Genomic DNA, 25,802 nt, shown 5'->3' on the forward strand with positions numbered 1-25,802 from the left:
AGGGGAAGGATATACTTTACGATGGCCTCCTCCTCCTCTTCCACTGACACATCGCCCCTGGTAACTTCTCGCAGCGCCCAGAGCTCCGAGCAGGTGCTGTGCCGGATCTGCTTAGACTCGACAGGTGAGTGAGCGCGAGCGAGTCGCGATCTAGGTTATACAAATTATTCATTTCGTTCAAATTTTGATCAGGCCATGACTTAATCGCACCTTGCCGCTGCAGAGGGACTCAGAAGTTTGTCCACAGGTCTTGCCTCGATAGCTGGAGAGCCGCCAAGGTGAAGCCTCGCTCACCATTTTCATTCGTGAATCGTCACTCAAACGGAGCGTGCAGTGCAGGAAGGATCCGCATTCTCACGCTGCACGGAATGCCGAGCGACGTTCCACCTGCGAGCCAATGTGCCACACGACAGATGGTGGCGAAGGCTCAAGTTCCAGCTGCTGGTGATGAGAGATCACGCCGCCATCGTCCTGGCTGCTCAGCTGGTAAGCCTTTGGACAATGCATGCCCCGAGGCTTGATAGCCTACACTCCTTGCAACAGGTTGTGGCATTTCTGGGCCTGGTGGTGTACCTGCTGTATGGGAGGGAGCTTAAGGAGATGTTTGGATACTCGCGGCATCCTTACGGCTTCTATTCACTTGCAGGTTCGTTCGTGCTTGCCACTCCAAGGGAAACAAAATCTAGCTTTTCTTCCCTCAGTTGTCGTGGCCCTCCTCTCGGGACTATCGTACGGATTCTTCGTTTCCATCATCTGCGGCCAACGAATCAGCAACCGGCACTACCACGTCCTTGCAAAGCGCGAGCTGTCTCAAGTAAGTAACTTGTCATCTATAACAAGGTTATAGCACTTGGCTGAATTCACTTCAAGCAGGAATACGTGGTGCAAACAATCAACGATGGAGAAGAGGCACCGCCTAGCTTAGATCCCGTGCACGTCAATGAGCTCAAACGCCTTGGCCTCTACTGAAAGTTGGGAAGTCTATTTTTTGATGATACAATGTATATCTGCAGAACGGAGAATGGAATGTTGGTGTCACATTCTGTCTTCCTGGAGCGCCTTTTGAACAAGCTCCTTCTGCTCACGGCTATGCACACTGCCGAACCCCGTCGCAGTTGCTGCAGAGGGAGGCCTTCCCACGTACTTGAGGTCCTCGAAGCTGCCATGCTCCACGGAAACCATGGCAGTTGCCAAGCGAGGAGCCATGTAGGGAAATGCACCCATATTCATCGGCTCCTCTTGGCACCAAACAACGTCCGCATCTACGCACACACCCGAGTTTGAAAAAGAAGATAAACTGGCTGGCTTACTTGGATATCGCCTGAGTTCTCGTTGGAGGAGGTCGTAAGGAACCGGGCAAAGCTGCTCCACGCGGCAAATGGCTACGTCTTTGGCACCAACACGCTGCTTTTCCTCGTCCAGCTCATAGTACACCTAGACAAGCACACGCTATAGGCTCACCGTCTGGCCTCGCAAAATTTACCTTTCCAGAGCAGAGAACGAGGCGACGAACCCCCGACTCCACTTCAGCATGGTTGTTTTGGTCCTTGATCAGTCGCTTGAATCGGGTGCCTTGCTTATCAAACCCAGGATGTCCCTCAACATCGTTAAATTCGGACAGACTTGACCGACACGCCTGGTGGCGCAGTAAATTTTTTGGCGCCATGACGACAAGAGGTTTCCTAAAGTCCCGATGAATCTAAGCGGCGAACAAAAGAGCGAGTGATATAGCTCACGATCATAACACCTAGTGCTTACCTGCCGGCGGAGTACATGGAAGTAATTGGCAGGAGTTGTCACGTTCATCACCTGCCAGTTGCATTCTTGAATCTGTTTGCGAAGGGACACCTCCATCTCAGGAATGACGAATGGATTGTCATCGCTCATCTGCAGTCATGTTTAGCAATCCCAAGATGCATCGAAAGCTTGTATTACGAAACCTGTAGAAATCTTTCCAGCCTCGCACTCGAGTGCTCTGGTCCCTGCCCGTCATAACCGTGTGGCAGCAGGACGACCAGGCCCGTCTGACGCAACCATTTTGCTTCCCCGCTGCTCAGAAACTGATCGAAGATCACCTGGCAACCGTTGGAAAAATCTCCAAACTGGGCCTCCCAACAAACCAACGAGTTTGGGTTCTCCATCGAATACCCAAGCTCAAACCCAAGCACTCCAAACTCCGACAGTGAGCTGCATGCACCACATGTTATCAGTACCTACGGAAGGTAGAAGTACGAGCCCACCTGTTACTGACTGTAAACATTTCGTCCTCCTGATTCTTCACCACATGGTTCAGAGGGCAATACTTTTCGCCAGACTTCTGGTCGTGTACGACAGCATGTCTGTGGCTGAATGTGCCTCTCTCAACGTCCTGACCGCTCAGGCGGACATGGTTGCCCTCGGCAAGCAGCGTCGCAAAGGCCAAGGCTTCTGCAGTCGCCCAGTCAACACCTTCTCCCGTCTCAATCATCTGCGCACGTTGCTCGTATACTTTCTTGATCGCTCTGTGTGCCGTGAAAGTTGGAGGTAGCGTGGTGATCGCCTTGCCAAGGTTCTTCAGAATCTCCGGCTTCACACTGGAGTGGTCATCACATGCGGGTGTGATCACAAATCCACCCTTACCCCGTGTTTCGTAGCCTGGACAGCTGCTCCGGGCCTTTGAATCCTGTCCAATATGCTGCAAGCCAGTCTTGTGTCTTTGGGATATAGTCTTTGCTGCTCTGAAACTCTTCGTTCAAGATCGCCATCACCTTGTCGTGCACCCTTGCAATGTCCTCCTTTTTCAGCTGCCCGACTTGGGCCAGCTTCTTCTCGTAGATGTCGAGAGAAGTGGGGTGGCCCTTGATGACCTGCCAGAGTACGCACACACGTCAAGGGACATGTGCATGCAAGATACCGCAGACGTACCTGATACATCTTAGGCTGAGTGAAGTTCGGCTCGTCGATCTCGTTGTGACCAAACCGGCGGTAGCAAACGATGTCAACGACGACATCCGCCTTGAAGTGGCATCTCCACTCCGCCGCCATCGCACAGGCGTGGACAACGGCCTCCACATCGTCGCCATTGACGTGGAAAATGGGAGCGTTCAAGGCCTTGGCAACGTCGGTGCAGTAAGGAGAGGAGCGACTGCTCTTGGGGTCGGTGGTGAAGGCCACCTGATTGTTGACGACGATATGAATGGTACCGCCAGTTGTGTAGTTGGGAAGGTCGCTCAAGTGCAGCGTCTCGTACACCACACCTTGCCCCGAGAAGCTGCCGTCGCCGTGGAGCAAGACGGCCATGTTTCTCTTGCGCTCGACGTCTTGCGAGTAGTACTGCTTGGCCCTCGTCTTTCCGATGACAACCGGGTCCACGGCTTCCAGGTGGCTTGGGTTTGCAACGAGCGAGAGGTGAATCCTCTTACCGCTGCGCGTTGGCCTGTCGTAGGAAGTGCCCAGATGGTACTTGACGTCACCACTCCCGGTGTAGCCACCTTTCTCGACGTCGGCGGGCCTTATCCCGGCACTAAACTCGCTGAAGATGTGCCTCAGCGGTTTCCTCACCACATTACCCAGCACGTTGAGCCGACCCCTGTGAGGCATGCCAATGACAATGCTGTCCACGCCCAGGTCGGCGGCCCGGTCGATGAGCTCTTTCATTCCCGGGATGAGCGTCTCGCAACCCTCGAGGCCAAAGCGCTTGGCAGCAGTCCACTTTTGCGCCAGGAAGTTCTCAAAGCGCGTCCCCCAGATGAGGCGATCCAGGATGATGGCCTGCTTCTCCCGCGAGTAGTTGCTGGGGACGTGCTGCTCGATCCTCTCCCGCAGCCAGTTACACTTGTCCCTGTCCGGGATGTGCATGTACTCGTAGCCAATGCTCCCGCAGTATGCCTGCTCTAAACGCCTGAGAATGGCCCTCAGCGTCTGGACAGGGCGATTCTCGGACAAGAAGCCCGACATCCTCCACACCCCGATGAAAAACTCCCGGTCCAGGTCGGCATCCGTGAATCCATATAGAGCCGGGTTGAGGTCCTGCGGGGGCACGCGCTGCTCCAGCCCCAGGGGATCCAGCTGCGCTTTGATGTGACCATTCACCTGGTAAGCTCTCAGCAGCAGCAGCAAGCGCATGCTCTCTTGGATCGTCTGTCCCGACAGGCCGGGACTGGATGCCGCCTTGCCCGTGAAATTCCGGAAGAAGTTGTCCCACGACTCGTCCACGCTCCTGGGATCCGCCTCCCACGCGCGCTGGAGCTCTTCCAAGTAGACGCTGCTGGTGCCGTCGAGGAAGTTGTCAGTGAGGCGGGAGAGAGGGATGGAGCGGGGCGCGGGCGGCTTTTGCATCCACCGCGGGCTCCCACGGAAATGCACCGCGTCTCTTTTGGCTCGAGGCGGTCTAACAATCGTATGGAAGGATCCAGTCTCGACGCGCAGCCACGGCAACACAAGCCTGGACGAGACCCTCGCCGCCATCGCAAGCCCTAAATTATTTCATTTGTCATTCTCCCGCGCAACAAGCCTTTCACCAAAGGCCCGCGCAAGCATGTCCTTGGGCTCAATCCCCCACCCCACGCTCGCCTCGTACGCCGCCACCACCGAGTCTGGAGACACGACGAGCCCCTGCGAGGCCAGCGCTCTCACAGCGTTGCCCACCCGGCAAATCCTCTCCCTGGTTGCCAGCGGAATCGGGATCGCCGGCCCATCCTCCTGCTGCTGCTGCTGCTGCTGCTGTTCACGCTGTGCAACGCTTGATATCCACACGTAGCCGTTGCACCCAAAGATAACTTCCACCTGGTACTGCCCAAAGCTGTGAAAGTGCTGGCTCAAGCGCTTGATGAGGTAAGGCTCAACCTTGACAAGCTGGCCCATTTGCAGCTGCCAATCCGGATAGAACGTCAGCCCCAGATTCGTGCTGCTTGTTTTCTTGCTTACCTTGCCATACTTCAAGCTCCGGGTGTGGAGGTGGATGGAGTCCTGGCTCGCAGATTGCACCTCAGCCTGCATGCATCGATAAGTCTCCACAAAACAAAACTAGCACATACACTGATGAGGTCACCTTCTACAAACACAGAACGCATATTGAGCTCGTCGGTGGCCGTCCGCCGCCTCTGCAGGAGATGCGCAATGTAGTATATAGCAGTGCGGAATGCGGATGATTTACCTGGATTCCACCTGGTAAATTCACCGCGGACAGCATGAGATGTGCGTCCTGCTTGGAGTTGACATCCACCTTCCATCGCTTTTGGGCAAGCTGGAAACAAGTACGAGTCAGCCGATCACCTCTCCAACGGTTCAACCAACCTCGGTGACTCGGCCGATGACAACATCTCCAACCCGTGCTTCGTACCTTGTGTCGCCAAGGTTGACAAAGACTACATCGGCTCTCTACAATACAAGAGTGCCCTACCTGGAACGAAGCGGCTTGACAAACACGAGCTTGTTCACCCGCTCGACAGTGCCGCAAACAGTGGCTACCAGCTCCCCGTCTACAAGCTGCGTTCCGTGCCCTCTAAAAGAACAAGCATGGCTTCAAGGGTTGCCTGGAAAGAGGCCGCCTCCTTTTACCTCAGGATTCCGTCCTGGTGATCCACCTGGATCACATCTCCAATCGCGACCAGCGCCCGCATCCTTGTCGAAACCCTAGCCCCGCTTTAGGTCGCGCGCAGGCATGGCCATGGATGCGGTGGCGCTCACCGTGGGCGGCAATGCGGCGGCGGCGGCGCCGGTGGATGCCGAGCGAGCGCGCTTCCCGCACTGCGTGGTGTGGACGCCATTGCCCATCGTCTCGTGGCTGTCGCCGCTCATCGGCCACGTAGGGATCTGTCGCGCCGACGGTGTCATCCTCGACTTCGCCGGCCCCTTCTTCGTCAACGTGGACGGCTTCGCCTTCGGCTCGCCCGCAAAGTTCCTCCGCCTCGACCCCGACCAGGTGCGTAGTGACATGTTGCAGCTAACCGCATGACACTGGTTGCTGCGCAGTGCTGCTTCCCCGCATTCGCCTTGTCGGGGCACCGCTGCCGGGAGGCGTTCCGGCACTCGCAGCTGGGTACCGCCAGCGACTGGGACGACGCCCTGCGCAGCTGCATGCACAAGTTCCAGCACAAGACGTACAACTTCTTCACCTGCAACTGCCACTCGTTCGTCTCCACCTGCCTCAACCGCGCCGCGTACCAGGGCCGCACCGACTGGAACATGATCCACATCGTCGCCCTGGTGCACTGCCGCGGCCACTGGATCGGCCCCGCCGCGCTCCTCAGGTCGCTCGCGCCTTTCGTCCTCGTCCTCTGCATCGGCCTCCTCACCGCCGGCTGGCCCTTCCTCGTCGGCTGGGCGCTCATCTCCTCGCTCCTGGCGGCATGGTTCGTGTTCGCCACCTGTTGCGCCCGCGGCGTCGCCGACTGCTAGCCCGAGGCCCGGGCTTTTTTAGGGCTCCCTCCCGGCTTCTCGTGCCTAGGGCGCACCCACACACCATGTTCTATGGCGCAGCGGTGTGGGATCCGTGGCTCATTGTGTCGCAGATCGTCTGCATCCAGTGCCTGAGCTATGTCAGCCTTGGCGCGCTGCTGTGGGCATTCGTGGGAGTCCAGGTACCGAGGTTTACGCTCCACTTCTTCTTCGACCACACGCTGCTCTCCTTCTCCTCCGCCACCGGCTGGTGCCTCATCTCGGCCTTCATCCTCAACTCGCTCCTAGTGTAAGTGCCTGCCCCTCCCCTCCAGATCCACACAAACAAATCTCTCATTCTCCCTTTTAGAGCTGCCTACCTGTTCGTGCTGGTGGAGAGGGCCAAAAAGTGCCTGGATTTCTCGGCCACTGTCTACATTATTCACTTGGTCTTGAGCTCCATCTACGGGGGATTCCCGCTAACTGTGACGTGGTGGTTGCTCATGGGGACGTGCTTGGCCGTCACTGCCCTCCTTGGCGAGTGGCTCTGCCTCAGGCGCGAATTGAGGGACATCCCCATTAGAACGGCGCGTGCAAGTAAGACGGCGCCTCTTGTTGCTTCTCGTTCCCTAAGCTTTTCTTTTGTCGGCAGCTGTTTAGCAACGAGACGGAAGACCTCCATTCTTTTCCCACCACAACGACAGGCGCGTGTAAACTACTACCTAGGTAGCCAGAGACACTTCGATTCAGTAGATGGCGGCGGCGATTTGCTCCAGCGGCAGCACAGGCGCCGGGAGTGGCACTTCTCGTGCAGTGGTGTGCGGTGCGGGCGTTATCGGTACCTGTACCGCTTACTTCCTGGGGAAGAGGGGCGTCAAGGTGACGGTCGTGGACAGCTGTGGCGTGGCTACGGCAGCATCGGGTAAGGCTGGTGGCTTCCTTGCTCTCGACTGGTGCGATGGTTCTCCGGTCGGGAACCTGGCGCGAGCAAGCTTTGCCCTGCACCGGCAGCTTGCAGACGAGCTTGGCGGCGAAACAAATTACGGGTACAGAAGGCTGGATGCGCTGAGTGTCACTGTCAAAGAGCCTACAGGGACAACAGGTGCAGGAGCTTCCGCCTCTCTTCCATCGTGGATCGATGGTGCAATCAGGAAATCCAGTTCCATCGGGAGCCAGGCAACTACAGCTCAGGTCCATCCTCAGCTCTTCACTCGGACCGTCATGTCCCGTGCCGAGTCTGACTTTGGAGCCGAGTTCCTCAAGGGTACTGTGCGAGAGATCAGAGTCGACCCCGAGACGGCCCAGGTTTCAGGGGTGGTGGTTGATGACAAGTTTGTGGAAGCGGAGACGGTGGTGATTGCTCTCGGCCCCTGGTGTGGAAAGCTAAAGCTTGTGACCGACTTAACAAGCATTTCGGGGCTGAAAGCACACAGTATTATCCTGCAGCCTCGTGAGGGACGGGACATCTCCCCGCACGCTTTGTTCCTCAGTTTCACCTCTAGGGAGGGTGAAACCATGGATCCAGAAGTGTATCCACGTCCCACCGGGGAAGTCTACGTGTGCGGTATGTCGGAGCATGTGGAACTTCCTCCAGATGCGGACCACGTCGAGCCCAAGGCCGAAGCGATGGACATGTTGAAGCGAGTTGCTGGGGCCGTGTCGAGTCAGCTGGATGGCTGCCCAGTCAAGGCTCAGCAGGCGTGTTTCCTGCCGCTCTCGGTTGACGGTGTTCCTCTCATTGGAAAGCTTCCTCACGCAGCCGGTGTCTACTTGGCAACCGGCCACAGCTGCTGGGGAATCCTGAATGCACCGGCGACCGGTGCAAGTCTAGCGGAGCTCATTGTCGAAAGCCATTCTACGACAGTGGATCTCAAGCCCTTCGACCCGGCTAGATTTCTCACCGCAGAGAAAGGGAGAAGAAAGTTTCTTTGATCAGATTACCAGTCTTCCCCACTCCAGCAAGGCCCTCCAGAGTGATGAAGAGCGCCTGCTCTCTGCTAATCCCACTAGATGCGAAAGTGGTGGGGATGGTATGTATCTAGGCCCACTCACCATGAAACAGTGGTTTTCTAATAACATCCGATTCTATATCCACCATCTTAGCGATGTCTGCGCACAGCTTGGTGTCGTAATCCTCGGGCTGTAGCTCCACTCCCAGCTCCTTGTCAATGTCATCTGATGCGGGTACGAGGATGAACTCACAGCCTTCGTAATTAAGAAGATCTGGAGGATGGACCGGCACAAACCTGTAGGACCCCATGAGCGCTTGCAGCTTGGCGGGGTACATTGCTTTTCTCTTGTTACCCAAGCCTGCATTCGGCGGTGCTCCAGCACTAGGATTCTTTGCCTGAAAGAAACTCAACCTTAGCATCCATCTATCTACCTACGAACTTCGAGTCGAATCTCACTGAGATAATAAAGGAGGCCTCCTTTTCGAGATTCAATTCCTCCTGCAGAGCAGTGTGTTCCTCCTTGGGTTTGTCCAGCTTGTATATGAGGTGTGTGTGATTCTTGTGCTTTAGAATGCAGTAAACGCCTTCCCCTGCCGGACGGGCTCCTGGCTGGACCCGGTGCCCGCGAGTCTTCGTGTCATATTCATCTGGCATCTGGTTTCAGAAGAGAACGCAATAATGGAAATGTAGCTTACGAGCCGAAAGGCTGTCTTTCATCGCTTGGATGGAAGTCGTGACCAAGTCCACGTAGCTCCACGCCGGACGACCTTTTGCAGCGGGATCAGGCAAGACCTTCCGTCCTACTATTATCAGTCTCATCAGCAAGCGTGTTGTCAAATCCACCTCCTGCACGAAGTGATCGATCAGGAACCATGGATAACATAAAAGATGGTCAGGTCAACACACCTGCATGCCCTGCTCCCCTGGTTTATCATCCTTGATCTCCTCCCGTAGCTCCCCGGCAGACTTCTCATCTCCGTTGCCATCCCTGTCACCTTCTTTAGGTGTCCCCTTCACATTAACCGTGCGCTGGATGTCGTCAGCTTCTTTCTTTCCTTCGACAGCGTCCTTGGACTCTTCCAGCGTCTCCTTCACATTCTCCGAATGTGGATCTTGCTTCACTTCCAGGCTGTTATCGGCTGCGACTGGGCGGAGAACCATGTAAAGACGCTGTACCTCTCCGGCTGAGTGTGGATGCTCCACGTCAATCTTCGGGCGGTAAAAGAAGAAAATCTCCCCTATTTCCTGCCAATGTTTCGACGCATGTGTCAACATAAACAAATCGTGGTAACATACCGACACTTCCAAATCACTTCGGTTCTGCAACTTCTCCATGTTGTTTCTTGTCAGGAACAGAAAGAAGAATACTTGCCCCGGCCCTCGGGACCCTTCACTTGCTAGTATAAGATAGAGACAAGTGTCTTGCGTACGTGTCATGCAACCAGAATTTCAAGAAACAACCTTCATTGGAGGCGGCCCATTTATTTCAGCTGCAGCTTGACACACACCATCAAAACTTTTAGAAATCTCGAAATCTAAAACAACAAGAACCTCTCCTCAATCGCTATCGCTGTCTTGACTTCCATTCAGGTAGTCCAACAAAACTTGACTCGCCAGTTTGTGCACGCTAAGACCCTTCTCATCCGCCTGCTTCTCCAATGCAGCATGGACATCAGAGTCCAGAAGAATGCGTGACCTTCCAGTACGAGGTCCTTTGTAAGTTTCGATGTGACTTTTTAGTACATCAAATCCCTGCATCGAAGACATTATTCAGCAACAATACCAGGCATTTGGATTAACAATACCATTCTCATTGTAAAATCTCCAAAAGACTCTTCAGATGTTCGTCGTGCTTTCCACAGGTAGAAGAGAGGCTCTAAAACCCTTTCAAAGTCCTGAATCTTTACTTTCTCCATAAAAGTTTGAGCCAACCGTGTCTGGTTTGCCGTGCCTCCGAGCCAAATCTACCATTGACATAAACGTGTAAATTGAAAAAGCACCACAGAAAATTACCTGATAACTATTTGCTCCATCTCCGACCAGTCCAAGTTCTGCCATGTATGGCCTCGCACAACCATTAGGACACCCGGTGACTCGCACCACCATCGAATCCGCCTCCTTGAGGCCCACCTAAGCAAATAATAGAGAGCAAAGATTTAACACAAGAAACACAACAAGACATATCACCTTATCGAACATAGCTCGGATTCTTTTAAGTATGCTCGGTATGCCTCGTTCAGCCTCTGCGATTGCCAACGGGCACAACGGTAGTGCTGGACATGCCATGGACGTCAAGTTAAGACTATCTATGTGACGAGGGGCCTGCAATGTTTGTCATGAGAAAAGAGCTCACCATAAAAAATCAGCATACCAGCAGTCCCACTTGAGCAAGTGTCTTTGTAATCCGTGACTTCCAAGAAGGTCGAATGTCACATAGAATCAGATTTTGATTGGGAGTCAAACGCACACTTAGCTGATATGATTCGATTATCTCTCGGAGCGTTTTCTTGGCATCACCTTTGATTCTTCCGTTGTCTACATGAACACCAAAGAACAGTTTGCCATCTCCCTGACAATGTAAACCGTTTAGAAAGGGGGAAAAAACGCAAAGATGGAATACCTGTTCATGCCATCCTAAGTAGCTCTCAAACTTCCAAGGTGGAAGCGTCTGAAATGTTTCAAACTGCTTGCCGTAATAGCTCTCTACAACCGAACGGAACTTGTCGATTCCCCAGTCATGAACCAGGTACTTCATCCTTGCCTGGCGTCTATCGTCGCGGCGGCCATAATCCCTCTGCGTCGCCACAATGGCTTTAACAGCGTGCAAGAGGTCATCTTTGGAGACATATCCCAGAGGTTCGGCCAACCGAGGAAATGAAGTTTCTATGCGATGTGTCCTGCCCATCCCTCCGCCGACCTTGAAACAAAAACAAGTCAGAACGTTCAGAAGGGTCGAGCTCGAGATAAAACTTACATAAATGTTGTAACCTTGAAGCTCGTCAGCCTCATTGACGATGGTGACAACCCCAATGTCGTTGGTGAGAATGTCGACTGAGTTGTCGGAAGGAACCGTGACGGCAATCTTGAACTTGCGCGGTAAGAACTGGGTGCCATAGATTGGTTCCGGGGAGCCCTCAAAGTTTGTCCCGTGAGAATTGTCATTACGGGCCTGGGTGACATCAGGTGGCTCAGCAGACATGACCTTCTCACCGTCCACCCAGAGGTCATAGTAAGAACCGGCTTGAGGTGCTAAAAGAGCCGCAAGTTTATCCGCAGCCTCCACTGCGTAGAGATAGTCCTTCCTGTTCTTGAAGGGTGCCGCCGGGGCCAGCACGTTTCGATTGACATCACCGCATGCGCCTAGCGTGGATCCCATGTTTTTGATGATGGTGCTCATCACGGTCTTGAGATTGTGCTTGAGCACCCCGTGAAGTTGGAAGGTCTGCCGCGTCGTCAGCCGCAAGGTGCCGGATCCAAACTCGTCGGCAAGATCATCCATCACCTTGTAGAGCTGATTGGTGACGATACCCGCAGGCTGCTTGGTCCGGAGCATAAACTGGTACGCCTTTCCGCTGCGAACGTCCCGATCGGCCTGCTGGTAGCTACCGTGGAACTTGATCAGCTGGACAGCGGATTCATTGATGTTTGGAGCCTCGGTCTCAAGCTCCTCCCGCAGGGGAAAGCGCAAGAAGTTGCTGTTTTCCTTGATCAACTCCACCTTGCTCCGCTTGGCAGGAAGCGTGGCCGGAGGCCTGGCAGGCTGTGGGATTATTGTCAGAGGATCCAAGGGCGAGGGAATGTACGCGACTTACCGCGGCCACGGCTTCAGCACGGACGACGATCATCCGCGTTTGCTGCTGCTGCTGCTGCTGTTGCAAGGAATCCATCCGCCGCAGCAACATCGATGAGCTGGGGATGCTAGCCTTGGCGAGTCTGAGGCCTCCATAGCTGGGGAGAGAGGAGGAGCCGCATTCTGGTAGCGAGCAAGCCGCCATAGCGATCGTGGGCAATTTTGCTTTGCTCCCAAAACCCTAGAGGGTATTTGGACTGGATTCAATGAACATGGTGCTGCCACGTGTCGCGAAATTTCCATCTGGATTCCTGGGAAGCGGGTTAATCCAGCAAACTGAGCCCAGTTAGGGCAAATGGGTAGGTAGCGACACAGCAGTCATGTGTGGATGGAGGAGGAGGGACAGGAGGTTTGTTTCGACGCGCTCCCGGATTCCGTAGCGTGCGCCATCCTGTCCAAGCTCAGGGACGCACAGACCGTGGCTCAATGCGCCGCGGTGTGCCGGCGGTGGAGGGCTCTGTGCGCTGCCGTGGACGCGCTGAGCTTCGAGTCGTTCCAGCTCTTCGAGAAGCGCGTGGGCAGGGCGAGCAAGGCGTCGTGCCTGGAGGCGATCGTGTCGCGGATGCTGCTACGGAGTGACGGGGTGAGGGAGCTGGGGATTTGCTACCACCCCGTGGAGTGGCCATGGATCCGCGGCGACCACTTCAGCGAGGACAAGGTGTGCGCGTGGCTGGGCCACGTCCGAGCCTCGCTGGAGAAGCTGGTGCTGGTCGACCCCAACAGGGAGAGGCCACAGCCGCTCAAGCTGCTCCAGCTCTCGCGCTGCCCCAGGCTCAGGTGGCTCAACCTCTGCTACGGGATCATCCCCGACCTCCCAGGCGACATGAAGCGCATGGAGAGCCTGCGGACGTGTGTGCTCGACCTCATTGCCATCACCGACTCGGCGCTCGAGGCGCTGCTGCTCCTCTGTCCTTGCCTCGAGGACCTGCGCCTCAACTCGTGCAAGGGGCTTCGCGCCCCAAGCCTCGTCTCGCCGAGACTGGCGTCGCTCGAGTTGGTGCACGAGATGGACATGTGCGAGGCGACCGTCGCCTGCCTCAGCCTCGACACGCCCAAGCTCACCAGGCTGTCGCTCAGCTACGTGGAGGAGCTCATTGCCGACGGCGAGGCGCTGCTGGAGCTAGGCCTGCTGTGCCACGTCCGTCCCAGGATCCGGGACCTGTCATACCTCACGGCGCTGCAAATGAAGGGCGAGGTGTGGCTGCTGGAGAGCATTGTGGAGCTGGTGCGGCTGGGAGCCAACGTAACTCAGCTCCATGTCGACGCCGTTATCGACAACAAGAGCCCCATTCAGCTCGACGCCTTGTTTCGCCACTTGCCGCTGCTCACCAAGCTCTACATTGGTGCCGACATGTTTGAGGTATGGCCTCCTTTCTCTTGCGTGACGCTATAGCTCGACTTTGCTGGCTGCGTGAGCAGTGCGTGCAAGCTGGTGCCGCCGGCGTCACGGGCAGCGCAACCTTGCGGCTCCCGCGACTGGAAGAAATAGTCGCCGTGGTGTGCAGCGGCAGCAACGGCTGCATCGCAGTGCTGGCCACGCTACTCCGATGCTCCTCGTCTCTGCGATCCCTGCGAATAAACGCGCACCAGCTGAGCAAAGGCGTTGGAAACATCACGTTCTTCACCGATGTCTTGGGCTTGCAGAGGGAGTTTTCGCAAGTCGAGATTGTCCTCGACTGTCCTTATACGTTACTGTGAGATTTGGGGAATGGCTTGCCGTTGCAAGCGCGTGTACATAAAAAGCGAATAACGAAGTGTAAATACAAATGGATCGATGACAAGCTTTGCTTCAGCTCACAAAATCCTCTTGAGCTCGTTCCTTAGTGCCTTCAGAGATACTGGCTTGGTGAGCACGGCCTTCATTCCCAGGCTCAAACACTTCTCGCGGGTGCTATCGTCGGTGTTTGCAGTCAAAGCCACAATGTGAAGCCCTTCTCTTGGATATAGCTTCTGGATCTCTGCTGTTAGTTCGTATCCGTCCATCTGATCGACACATAAGTTCGTTCAAGAGTGAAAAGAAAAGAAGGAAAGGGGATCACCTCTGGCATGCACAAGTCGACGAGGACAATGCTATACGCCGAAGGTCCTTCTGCCGCAAGAGTTTTGAGGCAAGTTTCCCCGGATTCCACCACAGTCGATTTGCATCCAAGATTGTTAAGCAGCCTGCGAATCACTGTCCTGTTGACGGCATTGTCGTCCACAGCCAGGATCTGAAAGCCCGCACGGTCATTGAAGAATGTCCGAGTTAGAAGGGACTCAAATACCTTCAAGCTATGGAAATTATCTCCCGGGGCCTTTGGTGACAGGATCATATGAACTTGCTCCATCTCGGAGACAACCGAGACTCGCACATAGAAGCGGCACGTACTGCCTTTGTCCAAGCCTTCAGAGGTGATGGAAATGCTGCCATTCATCAGCTATAACCCAAAACTGTGAGCCAGTTAACCACTTTGAGAACAAAAGCTGGCTGACACACAAACCTCGACAAACTTTTTGGAGATCGCGAGCCCCAGCCCGGATCCACCATACTTGCGGGACGTGCTACTATCCGCCTGAACGAACTTGTTGAACAAACGGGGGAGATCAGTAGCTCTGATGCCGATTCCGGTGTCCTCAACCTCAAAATGAATGTACCTTTGCGTCATGCACCTTCCTGGTGATGCTGGCTCGTGTGATACCTGGGCGTCCGGAGCCTTGCTCGCAAACACTGTCAAGTGGACGTGGCCCTGAGCGGTGAATTTAATGGCATTCCCAACCTGCACATCACAAGTTTGAGGTGGTAAAACTTATCACCCTCAAGAGGTGATCAGAAAGTTACGTTTCCACTGCTCACCACATTGAGAAGAACCTGTAGAATTCGAGTGCTGTCTCCCATGACAGTGTCCGGAAGGAATCCCATCCTCTTGAGAGCGAATGGAAGATGTTTAGCCACCGCCAACGGCGAGACGAGCCTCTCTGCATCGTCCAACAGCTTGGCCACCTTGAATGGTTGGATATCTAGCATCAGACTCCCAGCTTCGAGCCTGGAGAAGTCGAGCACATCGTTGATCAACGTGGATAGCAGGCTGCCACTCTTGGATATGGTCTCCACCATGGACTGCTGGTCGGACGTGAGGCCCGAGTCGAGGAGCAAGGAGGAGAGCGCGATGATGGCATGCATGGGAGTCCGCATCTCGTGGTTCATTACAACCAGAAACTCGTTGCGGGCCAGAACTGCAGACTCGGCTTCCTTTTTGGCCTTCTGCAGGGCCAGGTTCTGCTCGATGAGCTGATCTTGCACTTTCAACGTTTCCTCGACTACAGCAGCATGGGACAAGGCAACTGCAACCTTAACAGATCAAATTAAGATGTCATTGTGAGAAACCACACCACCTGGCTGTAGAGTACCTGATCAGCAACAGCCTCGACGAGCTCAAGCTCGTGGTCACCCCATGCCTTTTGAAGGTTTTTTGGAAAGGACAGGACCATGAGAGCGTAGCATTCCTTGTCAGGATGACTAACGCAGCCGCTGCTGGCCAACAACGGGATTCTGATAGCCACCACGCTACCATGGTTGAAACTCGTCTGGCCAGCTCCCGCTAGCGGGCCCAGTGCCTTGGATGGCACCACAACCGCACCATTGTTGCTAAAGACCTGTGAATCAAGAGCAGGGAATAGATCACTCCTCATGCAGGTGCCCAACATACCAGGTCAACGAGGCTGGTCGAGAGGGGAATTTCAGGCGGAGCAAAAGTGTCCTGCGCTCCAAGCTTGTGCGCAAGCTCCAGAACGTTGGCACTCGCCCTGGGCATCCAAATGTTGCAGCTTTCCAGCTCGAGGGTGTGCGACAGCTCTATCATCGTCGTGCTTAGAATCTTGTGGCGATCCAGCGAGCTTCGGATCTCATCAGTGAGCATTCGGACATGCTTGAGGACTTGCTGATCTTTCTTGATATTTCCCACCTCAACGTCCAGTTCTGCAGTCTGCAAATTCAAGTCAGCCCAGTTTCTGGAGTTGCGGGGTGTGTGCTTGCCTTTTGCGTATAAAACTCCTCTCTCTTCTTTACATCAAGTAACTCCGGGATGACCCAGATCAAGAGTACGGCAGTTAGGCACGAGACAGTTGCTGTGACCACTTTGGCAATCGTCATGCCAATATGCGCCGCTTCCGAGTTCACGTAGAAGTTCCATAGCGTTAGCAAGTGTGTGATACCGCACAGGACAATGAAAAGACCAAAAAGAGCAATCACCCAGCGGAAGGGGAGCACCTGGAAAACCAAAAGCCGGCCTAAGGAGTGGCGTGTACGAGCTTCGAGACCACACGAACCTGGGATTTGATGAGAAAGTAGACCAGCTCAAGAGGGATCGAGAAATAAGCAACTGCAATGAGGAAATCGGAGCCAAGCTGCCATTTGGCGAGTACAGTGTGGCGCCTGTGTGACCAACCATTCGATTCCGTCAAGTCCGTCTGTCGGAGTTCCCTGAGAGCGAAGAAGAGCATCTTCTTCTCTGCTGCCTCCCTGCTGGTTCTACGTGACGAGCACGGGCACGAGCAACAGCGGGATTTTCGCAATCCTGGGATTCGGCATCACCGAAGCGTTCCATAAGCGATTGCTACCATTTGCTCAATCTGCTCTTTGGTCGTCCCTGAGCGCCAGCGATGCCGCAAGAAGATGGATAAAGTCCCCTCAGGTTAACGGAAATGTCATGTGACACCATTCTAAATCTCGACCGTCTGCCTCCCACCCATCTCAGCCATTGGAAACGCCAGCGCCTCGACAGTTGCTTGGCTCAAGAAGAAAAAAAACAAGTGGATTTTACAGGGTCAAGAGGCCCACGGCCATGGCGGTGGCGGGCACCGTTAGATTGTCGTCAAGAGCGCTGCTTATGGGCAGCGATTCCACGACCGTGGTTGCCAGCGACACGGCCACAATCCCGATGATTGTCCTCACGCCCATGTCAAAGTAGCCCAATTGCGAGAAGAGGAACGTATAGCTGCGCAGCAAAGGGCAAACAGCACAGGATGAGCATGGCCGTCAAGAGGCTCATTAGCTGGTACTGACAGCATGGAGAATGCGGCGCTCATGACAAACATCGCAACGCTTCCTTGGAGCGATTTGTTGGGATTGTAGGGGAGTTTCCAGCGACCGTACTTTCGTCCAAAGATATCAGCGAAGCCTGGTTGAGATTTCCGTCGACATCAAAGAGAAAAGAAAGGAAGTTTGTGTTACCATCTCCAGCACACAAGTTGGCGATCGTAACCACACCACATGGTGAATTCCTCCAGAAAAAGAGCGTTGCAATGGAGATTGTGATGGCGTAGTACAGCGGCCCTTTGAGCAGTTCCCTGTCCAACCACAGTTCTAAACTCATCTCCCTCGAAGAAGAATTTAGCCTGCTCCATACCTGGGGTGGCCATCACGGCTAACCGCCTTCACAAATGCCTTGTTCTCCAACAGCCCAGTTCCAAATGCCACCATTCTCAAAGCGTTGGTGAGCGGGGCGATGGCCGCCAGGTATCGCGCCCGAGGAGCATCGCTGCGTGGTGGTATTTAGAAAATGAAAAGGTTCCAACACTCAACCTGAAGAGCGGCCAAAAGAGCATGAAGATGAGCCCCACGCATATGTGCACCAGCTTCCTGCTTAGTTTCTACTAAAACGCACAACATTATGATGCTGCCAATATGTCAATGTCGATGAGATTGGTTACCTTGTCGAACACGTCCCTCTTGGCGAGCTCGTCAAAGAACCTGAGCGATCCCAGAGCTCCGGACAGTGTGACGGCGGACATGAGCAGATCGTAGCCCAGTTGATGCTGCTGCGGAAGTGGTGCCACGGATCCCATGTTTTGCAGCAGCCCAAAACCTGCGCAGGATCCGGAGCTCCTCCTTGTCGAAAAGACTAGGTCGTGTCTCACACTCACTACTGATGCTGATGCCCGGCTCTTATCTAGAATCCTCGGAATTGGGCACTCCCTCCGGGCGCCAAAACCTTGATCCCTGGCATGCAACGCGAACAGGGCCAGCTGACTAGCAGATGCCGCCATAGCCGGAGCTTGAACGGAGACTGATTCAACTTAAAAAATGTCAAGCGTACACGTTTGCTCCACATCTAGAAGGATGGACGTGGAGAAGCTCATCAGATCCTGCAAGAGCGCCGCGCAAGCCCAGCAGATAGGCGACGAGCTCGGATGGCTTACCGGCTCCGAATCCAGCCCACTTCCGCCCTTCCGCCGCCTCTACTTCTCCAATCTCCTCATCCAAATGCTGGGAGCCGTCGGGTGCGTGGATCGCGCTCGCCAGATCTTCGACTCCATGGTGGCCAAAGATGGATTCTCCTGGAACCTGATGCTGGCTGCCTACATTCACAACGGCCAGTTGCATGAAGCACTCGGCCTCTTTGCAGTCATGCCACACCGGGACCTCGTTGCCATGAACACCATTCTCGCGGCTCATGCAAGGGAGGGACGTGTCAACGAGTGCCAGTCCCTCTTCTCTGCCATGCCTCATCTCACCCTCGTCTCCTGGAACTCCCTGCTCTCGGCGTATGCCCAAACTGGGCATCTCGAAAGAGCAAGGAAAGTGTTTGCCTCCATGCCCGATAAGAACCAGGTCTCCTGGAACTCGATCCTTACGGCATTTTCAGAAGCAGGGAATCTGGGCGAAGCAAAGAGGATGTTTTTTACAGAAATGCCGAGCTGGGACCTCCTCTCGTGGACTGTGTTGCTCTCGGCTTATGCCCAGTCGGGGCATCACAAAGAAACCAGGGCTGTGTTCGACGCGATGCCGGAGAGAGATATTGTGTCGTGGAACGCCATGCTGTCGGCGTACGCCCACGGCGGGGGGAGCTTAGCCGACGCGGAGAGCTTCTATACAGAGGAGATGGAAGCCAGGAATCTGGTGTCGTCCAACGCGATGCTGGCGGCATTCATCAGGAAGCTCCAGATCCCACGGGCAAAGCAGTTCTTTGATTCGATGCCAGAGAGGAATCTCATCTCCTGGACGGCGCTCATGAACGGGTTCGCCGAGCACGGCGACGTGGAGAGCGCCGCCCGCCTGTTTGCGGAGATGCCGCAGCTCAGCGTCGTGTCTTGCAATGCGGTGCTGGCGGTACATGCCCAGGCGGGGCGCGTGCGGGAGGCGACAGATCTCTTCCATGCCATGCCCGAGAGGAATCTCATCTCGTGGACGGCAATGCTCGAACTGTCTGCGCGATCGGGAGACTTGGAGTCGGCCAAGGCTCTGTTTGACGGAATGCCGGAGCAGGACGCGGCGGCGTGCACAGTTCTGCTCACTGCCTACGCCAATGCTGGGCTGTTGGAGCAAGCCAGATCCATCCTGGGCGCCACCCAGTCGCGGGATGTCATCCTGTGGAACAGCATGCTGACGATCCTTGGCAATCTCAGGGCCGTGGACGAGGCACGAGACTTGTTCCACGAGATGAGCGAGCGAAACCCCGTGTCCTGGACTGCCATGCTTGCTGCCTACGCCCACAACGGGCACTGCGGCTGCGCCGCCAGAATGTTTGAGCAGATGCCCGCTAGGAGCCTGGTGGCGTGGAACTCGATCCTCTCCATGCTTGCAAACAACGGCCACTGGCGCCGTGCGGTGGAGATGTCTTACGAGATGATGGTGGCGGGATTGGAGGCGGACGAGGCCAGCATCGTGTGCATACTGATCGCGAGCATTCACAGCGGCGACGTGGAAGCCGGGAGGAGGCATTTCCAGTCGGCAAGCTTCGACCAGTCGGTAAGAACCAACAAGCAACACTACAGCTGCATGGTGCACCTGTTGAGCCGGGCCAAGCGTCTGGACGAGGCGCGCGAGCTCATCCACACCATGCCCTTCGCTCCCGATTCCCAGGACTGGATTTGCTTGCTTGCTGCCGTCGGCGGTGGCAAACGCAGGGAGGAGAATGGAGGCGAGGCAGTGCAATGCGCCCTTGAGCTGGAGCCGACGACTGGCGCGCCCTATGTGTTGCTTTCAGCCACAGCATAGGGGTTTAGGGTTCTTGGTCATGGCGCAGTGGCGGACTCTCGTGGATGCGGCCTTGGATTCACAAAGCTCCGGCCATGATCGGGTACGTGACACAGGACAAGACATTGATTCCTTGCTTCCCTTGCAGGCTGCCGCTCAGGATGCGCTTCTCTTGCTCCTGCAACAGAGAAATATCTCGATCAATGACATCGTAAGAGGAGGAGGTGCTTCTTCTTTGCTCTTCTGAGCTTGTTCTTTACCTTGTAGGTGCTGCATTTGGGCCCGTGCCTCACTTCAACGGATTTTCTGGTCCGATCCAAAGGTATCGTGTATCTATCCACCATGCCACACACACGAGGCAATGTTTTTTCTCTGTTTTGCTGCAGGCATGACTTTCTTGGGAGAAATGGTGGCGCGGCTCCATTCAACACGACTGGAAGAGCATGTTGTCCACTCTCTGGCTTTGTTCTTCACTGCACGGATCGTAAGGAACTCAAGCTAATCTTTCGTCTGGTATTCATTTGTTTGGAAATGCAGGAAGATAGTGCTTGCTTGCACGGTGCGCTTCTGGGATGCAATAGCCTTCACAAAAGAGCGAAGGATGTGGGTGAAGTCGCGGCACAAGATGCTGTCCAAGTGATTAAAACAGTGAAATGGCTTGATATGCAGTCTCTGGCTCAACAGGATAGACTGGTGTGCACATCCTTATTTTTTATTGCTGTGGAGCTACTTACATTTTTGTTTGACGCCAGCTATGTTTCGAGCTTTTGGTCACCCTCGTTGAGCGGCATCCTTCTGAAGTGGGAACTCTAGTAAGTAAATGCTGATATGTAAGTATGTAGCAACTATCCACTCATGTCTGTGTGTTTTTCTTGTACTAAAACATGCTGTTTTCATACTAGGGGACTGACCTCGTGACTGGAGCTGCTCAATTGATAGAAGGAGAAAAGGATCCTCGATGTTTGTTGCTGGCGTTTCGTTTGGTCGAGCGCTTGGGAAGTTTGTTTCCAGATCCGAAAGGCCCTCTCGCTCAAGCTGCACCTGATCTTTTTGATATCATCGCCTGCTATTTCCCTATATCGTTCAAGCTGGTATGTAATTTACTTCCTTTAAGTAACGTTCTCAAGCGGCCTTCCTGCAGCGGCCAAACGACAGCAAAGATATTTCACGAGAAGATCTTATTGCAAGTCTTAAGGTAGCACATACATCTATCTCATCGTCAACAAGTGCTGTGGTTTACAGAGTGCTTTTGCCGCTTCTTCATTTTTTGCTTCGGAGTGTATCCCTTTACTTCTTGAAAAGCTATCATCGTCAGTACAGGATTCTAAAGTACGTTTACGGTGTTTGATCTGCATCACAACCGACCCTCCTTGTTCTGCAGTTGCAATCCTTGGAGTTCCTTGGAGATTGTGCAGTTGCCTACGGTGAGCGTGTTATGGATGAGTATGCTCGTCCTATATGGGTCGCACTGAAAGCCGAGTTGTTTCCTCACTTGACCTCTTTCTACTCCGAGTCGGGAAAGCTACAAGATCCAGAAGTTTTCAGAGCGGCTACTATATGTTTGACGCAGTGTGTCAAGGCGTCTCTTAGCCATTCTGATCCCGATGGTGGCCAATTTCTTCGTTTGATACTGGACGACGAGATTTGTAGCCATCTTTTACAGTATCTCACGCGCAAGGCTACCATTGCAGATGCACAAGAGAAGCATCACATGCAGACTGTGGGACAGGTTCTTTCTGCTGCTGCGCGGGCATCACCTCTGTCTAGCAACATCATTTCTGCGACGATTTTACCAGCTTTTCTATCAAACAAGACTTGTTCCGATGCTCACGTTCTAGGTGTTGTCGTCTCAGTATTGACAGCTATACGAGAAGTTGCAGTGGAGCAGGTTTCTTTGCTATGTGACATCCAGTGGCTGGACCGAGTGTTTTCCTCACTGACAAAACTTCTGCTTATATTTTCGGACAACTTGAAATCAGCATCTATGAATGAAGCTATAACGGCAATTTGTGGTATGTCCTCTACCATGATTTCGTTTTAAGTTCTCATTGGTTGCTCTCTTGTCGCCAGTTTCTGGCTTGCAATGCGTAGCTACTTTTCCGGGTTACCTTTCCTCTTTGTCCGAGGCTCAAGTTTACGAGTTTGTTTCACATTTGCTAGAGCTTGTCCTTGACAAGGGGAAGTATGCCAATTCCTGGGATCAGGCGGTCCAGGCCGTTGCTTCCATATGCGCAACTGAAGATCAACTGTCATCTTCGACTGGTTCTGCATCAGTAAGAATTGTTCAAGGTCTTGTTCAGGCTGCTTTCCTGGAAGAGAGTGACGCCAAATCCTTGATGGCCGCCATCACCAGGATATCCAGGTCGAGCTGTTCCGCTCGTGATTTGTTCTTCAGCGAGCTCCAAAGACATCTATTGCCGTTGAATATTGAATCTGTAAGGATATACGTAGAAACGTTGCATGTTGGGCTGATGCTTGTTGTCAGGTCGCAGCCAAGCACCATCTCCTGATACCTCTATTTTCTGGAGAGTTTCTAGCGCTGTAAGATGAAGCGTTGTCTTCTGTCTTCGTTCCACTCCTTCCTAACTTGCGATTTCCAGATATGAAGATGATATCGAACGTGGACATGCACCTGCCCTACAATTTTCTATGCAACTATGGTCTTCTTTCCAGTCACTCCCTCTTGATATCGACATTCCTGAAGAGGTATCATGCTTTCGTTCAACTAGAAAAATTCTTTCTAACCGATTTTATATCTAGATATTAATCCCGTGGATGGACCTAGTTCGCACTGCAGTCTCGATGTGTGATCTCAGCGGTCAGGAAGCTGTCGTCCTTAAGTCATACGACATCCTGTGTAGCCGATGTTCGAAAGACCACGACACCATGGACGGTAAACAGGCATGGCTTATTGCCGTTTGGTCGTCAACGGCTGTAGCAATGAGGCCAAACATTCAGCTGTTGCAAGACGAGAAGATTATTCAGCTCCTGCTGAAGACGTCCTTGGAAGTTCAAAGCTCGGCGGTAAGCGAATACATCGCGCAAGCACTGGCATCGATATTGAATAAGTGGCCTACAACGTCATATCCGCTAGATGGTGTTGTCCAGAATGTTTTGGACGAGCTGCGTGCGTTTGGCACAGACACGCCTAGGTTGGTCAGCATCTTGGCTTGGATCGCAAAAGCGCTGGCAATGAGAGGTGACAACAAGGTGGCTTTGGTAGCAGGGATTCTCATTGAGATCCTGAGACAAGGGAAAGGAGCATTATATGCGGACGGAGACGGGGAAGACAGCATGATCAGGAGAGCTGCTGCGAAAGCCCTGGGCGTCATAGTGGGTGATGCCAAGGCGCTAAACAAACGTCATTTTGCAACCGTTCAGCCTCTGTACACCCAGAGGTTCTTTCACAGCTTCCTGCCGCCACTTCTCCACGCGCTGAGAGATGCTCCAGATAACGTTTCACGGTACTTGCGAGTTTAGCTGGTCTTTTTGCTACGAACTGACCATCTCGCCTTGTCCAGGGTCTGGTTGATTCGCGGTTTCAGCCATCTTATTGTGAACGTCCCGACAACTGCTGTGCTTATGGAAGGCAACAAGGTAATTTCCGTTATTGTTTTTCTCTTCATGCTCCAGTGAGACACATGTCCAGGTGTTTCCACTTCTTTTGGAAGCGCTCTCCAATGCCGAGGATTCTGACACGCTCCTGGGGAACCTTCTTATATTGTCTGCTTTTCTCATGGACGAGAAGAGCAAAGGTGGGACAGTACGCACTCTTGGAGTCTCCGGGATTGATTTATTTTTCGTTGCAGGTGCTGTGATAGATCGCATTGGACTTGTCATAAACTGCCTCGTGGAACTTGTACAGTATCAACACTCCACTGTGAGTCTGAGAGTTTGCCTCCAAAAGAAGTAATCGTTGTTGTGCTTTCTTTTCTCCAGGCTGTTCGTGAGACCGCTCTCCAGTGCCTCGGCGCCATTGTCAGCCTGCCATTCGCGTCAATCTATCCCTCGAGCCGGAAGGTAGGAAGTATCTCTTTTCGTCAGTGCTCATTACGTTGTGGAGCTGGGCTTTCCAGGTGTTGAAGACACTCCATCGAGCTCTTGATGATCCAAAGCGCTCCGTACGCAATGAAGCTGCTCACTGCTACCAGGCCTGGTGGATCAAATAAAAACCACACTGAACCGACAGATATCCGCGGGAATATCCCCGTTACGGTCGGGGTACGTGTTTGCACTGAGAAAGACTCGTGCTAGCAATATTGTTGGAGAAGAGACCCTTTTCGAGTTAAGAATGAGGAGCGAGCGTTTGTAGAGAGAGCTCTCCCTAGGTCAAGCAAGCAGCGATCATGTCCGTGACCAAGAGCCACAAGCTGGTGCTGGTGCTGGGCTCCGTCTACGCCAACGTGGTGGTGCAACTGGAGCGACTGCCTCTAGCTGGCGAGACGCTGGCCGCCAGGAGCAGCAGTTGCAGCGCCGGCGGGAGGGGAGTGAACCAGGCGGCGTGCGCCGCGCGCCTCTCCTGCCCGACCAACTTGATCGCCCAGGTGTGTGTGTTTTTTGAATGAAGGATCCATAGATTCATCTCCTCACGCCAGGTCGGGAACGATGGACATGCCGCATTGGTGCGCGAGGCGCTGGCGAGCGCGGGAGTGCGGGTGGACCACCTGAGCACGGTGAGCGTTGCGACGGGGCAGGCGGTGGTGATGATGCAGGGCGTTGGCAAGACGGTCATCGTGGTGGAGGGAGCCAACGTGTCGTGGCCCCGTCTCGACGGCGGATACGGGCGCCTCCAGCCGGCGGCGCAGCAAAACATCCGCGCCGCGGCGGTGCTGCTGCTCCAGCGAGAGATTCCCGACGCCGTCAACATCGAGGCCGCAAAGGTACTAAGAAAGCCATGTCATTGACTGCCAGGTTCGCGAAGCTAAAGCTGGCGATGCCAGATTGCAAAGACTGCCGGCGTTCCAGTGGTGCTGAGCACCGGCGGGAGCGAATCGCTGCTCCCCGCGGAGCTGCTCGAGTGTCTCACTGTGCTGAGCACGAGCGACGAGGAGCTGGCTCGGGCCGTGGCCTTGAAGGGCGACACCGAAGACGACGCCGTGGCTGCGGCCAGAAGATGCATTGCCGACATGGTAACTCCAAGTCTCTCTAGAGTGGTGGCTCATCGAGTGGTGTCTTTCTTCCGACAGGGCGTGAAGCAAGTGCTGCTCCAGCTGCGGAGCCAAGGACTGCTCCTGCTGGTGACGCAAGACGAAGAAACGGCTGTCGTTTCGGCTCCAACGTCGTCACTTGGCGATGACATCGCCACCGCAGCCTACGCGGTTGCGGCCTTCGTCGACGCCCAGCCACATCCGTCCGCCCTCAAGTTCGCAGGTTCGCTTGCTTGCTCTTCTGCTTTTCTCTCTGCTCAAGAGTGTCCGTCCTGCTTCGCTTCCAGCCTGCGCGGCGCTCCTGTGCAACCGGCCTGGCGGGATCGCAGCATTGCCGGACAGGAAGGCCGTGCTAGATCACCTTGTCCACCACTCGAAGGAGTGAGCTCCGAGAACTTGGGGATTGCGACGAGCAAAGTAGGTGTTTGTGCCCTTGTAGTGTACATATGCAAACGCGGAAATCGTTTTTTGGATTGCTCGTCTTGCGTGAAGCTTCCCGAGTCCCCCGCTGGAATATCCTTGTCGGACCGTGTCAAACCACA

The 25,802-nt window shown here is 54.3% G+C and overlaps 14 protein-coding genes across 15 annotated transcripts; 8 read left to right on the forward strand and 6 right to left on the reverse strand.

Moving 5' to 3' along the window:
* The first annotated feature begins 3 nt into the window (after positions 1–3).
* On the forward strand, positions 4–1,050 carry LOC9652033 (E3 ubiquitin-protein ligase MARCH1). The gene is made up of 6 exons (XM_002965613.2): positions 4–124; positions 193–278; positions 340–486; positions 544–646; positions 702–814; positions 874–1,050. Exons 1-6 carry the CDS (start codon positions 22–24, stop codon positions 967–969), a joined length of 648 nt encoding a protein of 215 aa, XP_002965659.1. The 5' UTR covers positions 4–21; the 3' UTR covers positions 970–1,050.
* LOC9634937 (2-oxoglutarate dehydrogenase, mitochondrial) lies at positions 964–4,460 on the reverse strand. The gene is made up of 8 exons (XM_002965967.2): positions 2,905–4,460; positions 2,620–2,846; positions 2,241–2,573; positions 1,941–2,187; positions 1,759–1,887; positions 1,484–1,699; positions 1,311–1,434; positions 964–1,262 (listed from the first exon to the last, which is right to left on the reverse strand). Exons 1-8 carry the CDS (start codon positions 4,444–4,446, stop codon positions 1,036–1,038), a joined length of 3,045 nt encoding a protein of 1,014 aa, XP_002966013.2. The 5' UTR covers positions 4,447–4,460; the 3' UTR covers positions 964–1,035.
* On the reverse strand, positions 4,441–5,650 carry LOC9652034 (exosome complex component RRP4 homolog). The gene is made up of 7 exons (XM_002965968.2): positions 5,539–5,650; positions 5,381–5,482; positions 5,275–5,320; positions 5,135–5,224; positions 5,016–5,081; positions 4,906–4,971; positions 4,441–4,848 (listed from the first exon to the last, which is right to left on the reverse strand). Exons 1-7 carry the CDS (start codon positions 5,598–5,600, stop codon positions 4,465–4,467), a joined length of 816 nt encoding a protein of 271 aa, XP_002966014.1. The 5' UTR covers positions 5,601–5,650; the 3' UTR covers positions 4,441–4,464.
* On the forward strand, positions 5,622–6,726 carry LOC9652035 (protein REVERSION-TO-ETHYLENE SENSITIVITY1). The gene is given in 2 exon segments (XM_024670163.1): positions 5,622–5,945; positions 5,948–6,726. Coding segments are annotated over 2 exon segments (735 nt in total). The 5' UTR covers positions 5,622–5,641; the 3' UTR covers positions 6,379–6,726.
* Positions 6,301–7,121, forward strand: LOC112344803 (protein SYS1 homolog). Its single transcript, XM_024670164.1, has 3 exons — positions 6,301–6,667; positions 6,728–6,954; positions 7,010–7,121. Exons 1-3 carry the CDS (start codon positions 6,330–6,332, stop codon positions 7,015–7,017), a joined length of 573 nt encoding a protein of 190 aa, XP_024525932.1. The 5' UTR covers positions 6,301–6,329; the 3' UTR covers positions 7,018–7,121.
* LOC9634938 (putative oxidoreductase TDA3) lies at positions 6,838–8,447 on the forward strand. The gene is made up of 2 exons (XM_024670154.1): positions 6,838–6,954; positions 7,010–8,447. Exon 2 carries the CDS (start codon positions 7,111–7,113, stop codon positions 8,287–8,289), a length of 1,179 nt encoding a protein of 392 aa, XP_024525922.1. The 5' UTR covers positions 6,838–6,954; positions 7,010–7,110; the 3' UTR covers positions 8,290–8,447.
* LOC112344800 lies at positions 8,269–9,763 on the reverse strand. 2 transcript variants are annotated; one of them, XM_024670153.1, is made up of 5 exons: positions 9,606–9,763; positions 9,216–9,554; positions 9,005–9,155; positions 8,766–8,956; positions 8,269–8,704 (listed from the first exon to the last, which is right to left on the reverse strand). In XM_024670153.1, exons 1-5 carry the CDS (start codon positions 9,744–9,746, stop codon positions 8,396–8,398), a joined length of 1,131 nt encoding a protein of 376 aa, XP_024525921.1. In that variant the 5' UTR covers positions 9,747–9,763; the 3' UTR covers positions 8,269–8,395. The 2 variants fall into 2 exon arrangements, with proteins under 2 accessions (XP_024525921.1, XP_024525920.1); XM_024670152.1 differs by having other exon boundaries at positions 9,216–9,763.
* Positions 9,757–12,340, reverse strand: LOC9634939 (sulfite reductase [ferredoxin], chloroplastic). Its single transcript, XM_024670142.1, has 8 exons — positions 12,122–12,340; positions 11,284–12,069; positions 10,930–11,226; positions 10,681–10,878; positions 10,497–10,631; positions 10,323–10,439; positions 10,115–10,273; positions 9,757–10,061 (listed from the first exon to the last, which is right to left on the reverse strand). The coding sequence occupies exons 1-8, from the start codon at positions 12,302–12,304 to the stop codon at positions 9,867–9,869; spliced, it is 2,070 nt and encodes a 689-aa protein (XP_024525910.1). The 5' UTR covers positions 12,305–12,340; the 3' UTR covers positions 9,757–9,866.
* Positions 12,341–12,404: 64 nt separating this feature from the next.
* Positions 12,405–13,940, forward strand: LOC9652036 (F-box protein At1g10780). The gene is made up of 2 exons (XM_002965616.2): positions 12,405–13,519; positions 13,579–13,940. The coding sequence occupies exons 1-2, from the start codon at positions 12,488–12,490 to the stop codon at positions 13,855–13,857; spliced, it is 1,311 nt and encodes a 436-aa protein (XP_002965662.1). The 5' UTR covers positions 12,405–12,487; the 3' UTR covers positions 13,858–13,940.
* Position 13,941: 1 nt separating this feature from the next.
* Positions 13,942–16,831, reverse strand: LOC9634940 (ethylene receptor 2). The gene is made up of 8 exons (XM_024670760.1): positions 16,456–16,831; positions 16,172–16,405; positions 15,846–16,121; positions 15,547–15,813; positions 14,993–15,487; positions 14,640–14,915; positions 14,199–14,576; positions 13,942–14,142 (listed from the first exon to the last, which is right to left on the reverse strand). Exons 1-8 carry the CDS (start codon positions 16,636–16,638, stop codon positions 13,954–13,956), a joined length of 2,298 nt encoding a protein of 765 aa, XP_024526528.1. The 5' UTR covers positions 16,639–16,831; the 3' UTR covers positions 13,942–13,953.
* A 92-nt stretch (positions 16,832–16,923) lies between these two features.
* LOC9652037 (probable phytol kinase 2, chloroplastic) lies at positions 16,924–18,351 on the reverse strand. Its single transcript, XM_002965971.2, has 6 exons — positions 17,848–18,351; positions 17,720–17,787; positions 17,544–17,675; positions 17,369–17,484; positions 17,201–17,315; positions 16,924–17,132 (listed from the first exon to the last, which is right to left on the reverse strand). The coding sequence occupies exons 1-6, from the start codon at positions 18,181–18,183 to the stop codon at positions 16,955–16,957; spliced, it is 945 nt and encodes a 314-aa protein (XP_002966017.2). The 5' UTR covers positions 18,184–18,351; the 3' UTR covers positions 16,924–16,954.
* LOC112344992 (pentatricopeptide repeat-containing protein At4g02750-like) lies at positions 18,257–19,889 on the forward strand. Its single transcript, XM_024670761.1, has 2 exons — positions 18,257–19,801; positions 19,845–19,889. The coding sequence occupies exons 1-2, from the start codon at positions 18,257–18,259 to the stop codon at positions 19,887–19,889; spliced, it is 1,590 nt and encodes a 529-aa protein (XP_024526529.1).
* A 68-nt stretch (positions 19,890–19,957) lies between these two features.
* Positions 19,958–24,424, forward strand: LOC112344799 (MMS19 nucleotide excision repair protein homolog). The gene is made up of 19 exons (XM_024670141.1): positions 19,958–20,216; positions 20,262–20,324; positions 20,381–20,435; positions 20,500–20,597; positions 20,651–20,806; positions 20,866–20,925; positions 21,016–21,204; positions 21,255–21,308; positions 21,356–21,442; positions 21,495–22,125; positions 22,184–22,548; positions 22,599–22,654; positions 22,714–22,819; positions 22,874–23,577; positions 23,635–23,710; positions 23,763–23,868; positions 23,923–23,993; positions 24,053–24,133; positions 24,190–24,424. Exons 1-19 carry the CDS (start codon positions 20,052–20,054, stop codon positions 24,280–24,282), a joined length of 3,216 nt encoding a protein of 1,071 aa, XP_024525909.1. The 5' UTR covers positions 19,958–20,051; the 3' UTR covers positions 24,283–24,424.
* Positions 24,425–24,427: 3 nt separating this feature from the next.
* LOC112344801 (ribokinase-like) lies at positions 24,428–25,738 on the forward strand. The gene is made up of 5 exons (XM_024670155.1): positions 24,428–24,657; positions 24,709–24,993; positions 25,054–25,242; positions 25,300–25,483; positions 25,548–25,738. The coding sequence occupies exons 1-5, from the start codon at positions 24,460–24,462 to the stop codon at positions 25,643–25,645; spliced, it is 954 nt and encodes a 317-aa protein (XP_024525923.1). The 5' UTR covers positions 24,428–24,459; the 3' UTR covers positions 25,646–25,738.
* The last annotated feature ends 64 nt before the right edge of the window (positions 25,739–25,802 follow it).

The sequence above is a fragment of the Selaginella moellendorffii genome, unplaced genomic scaffold (assembly GCF_000143415.4).
Source record: "Selaginella moellendorffii unplaced genomic scaffold, v1.0 SELMOscaffold_6, whole genome shotgun sequence".
Lineage (NCBI taxonomy): Eukaryota > Viridiplantae > Streptophyta > Lycopodiopsida > Selaginellales > Selaginellaceae > Selaginella > Selaginella moellendorffii.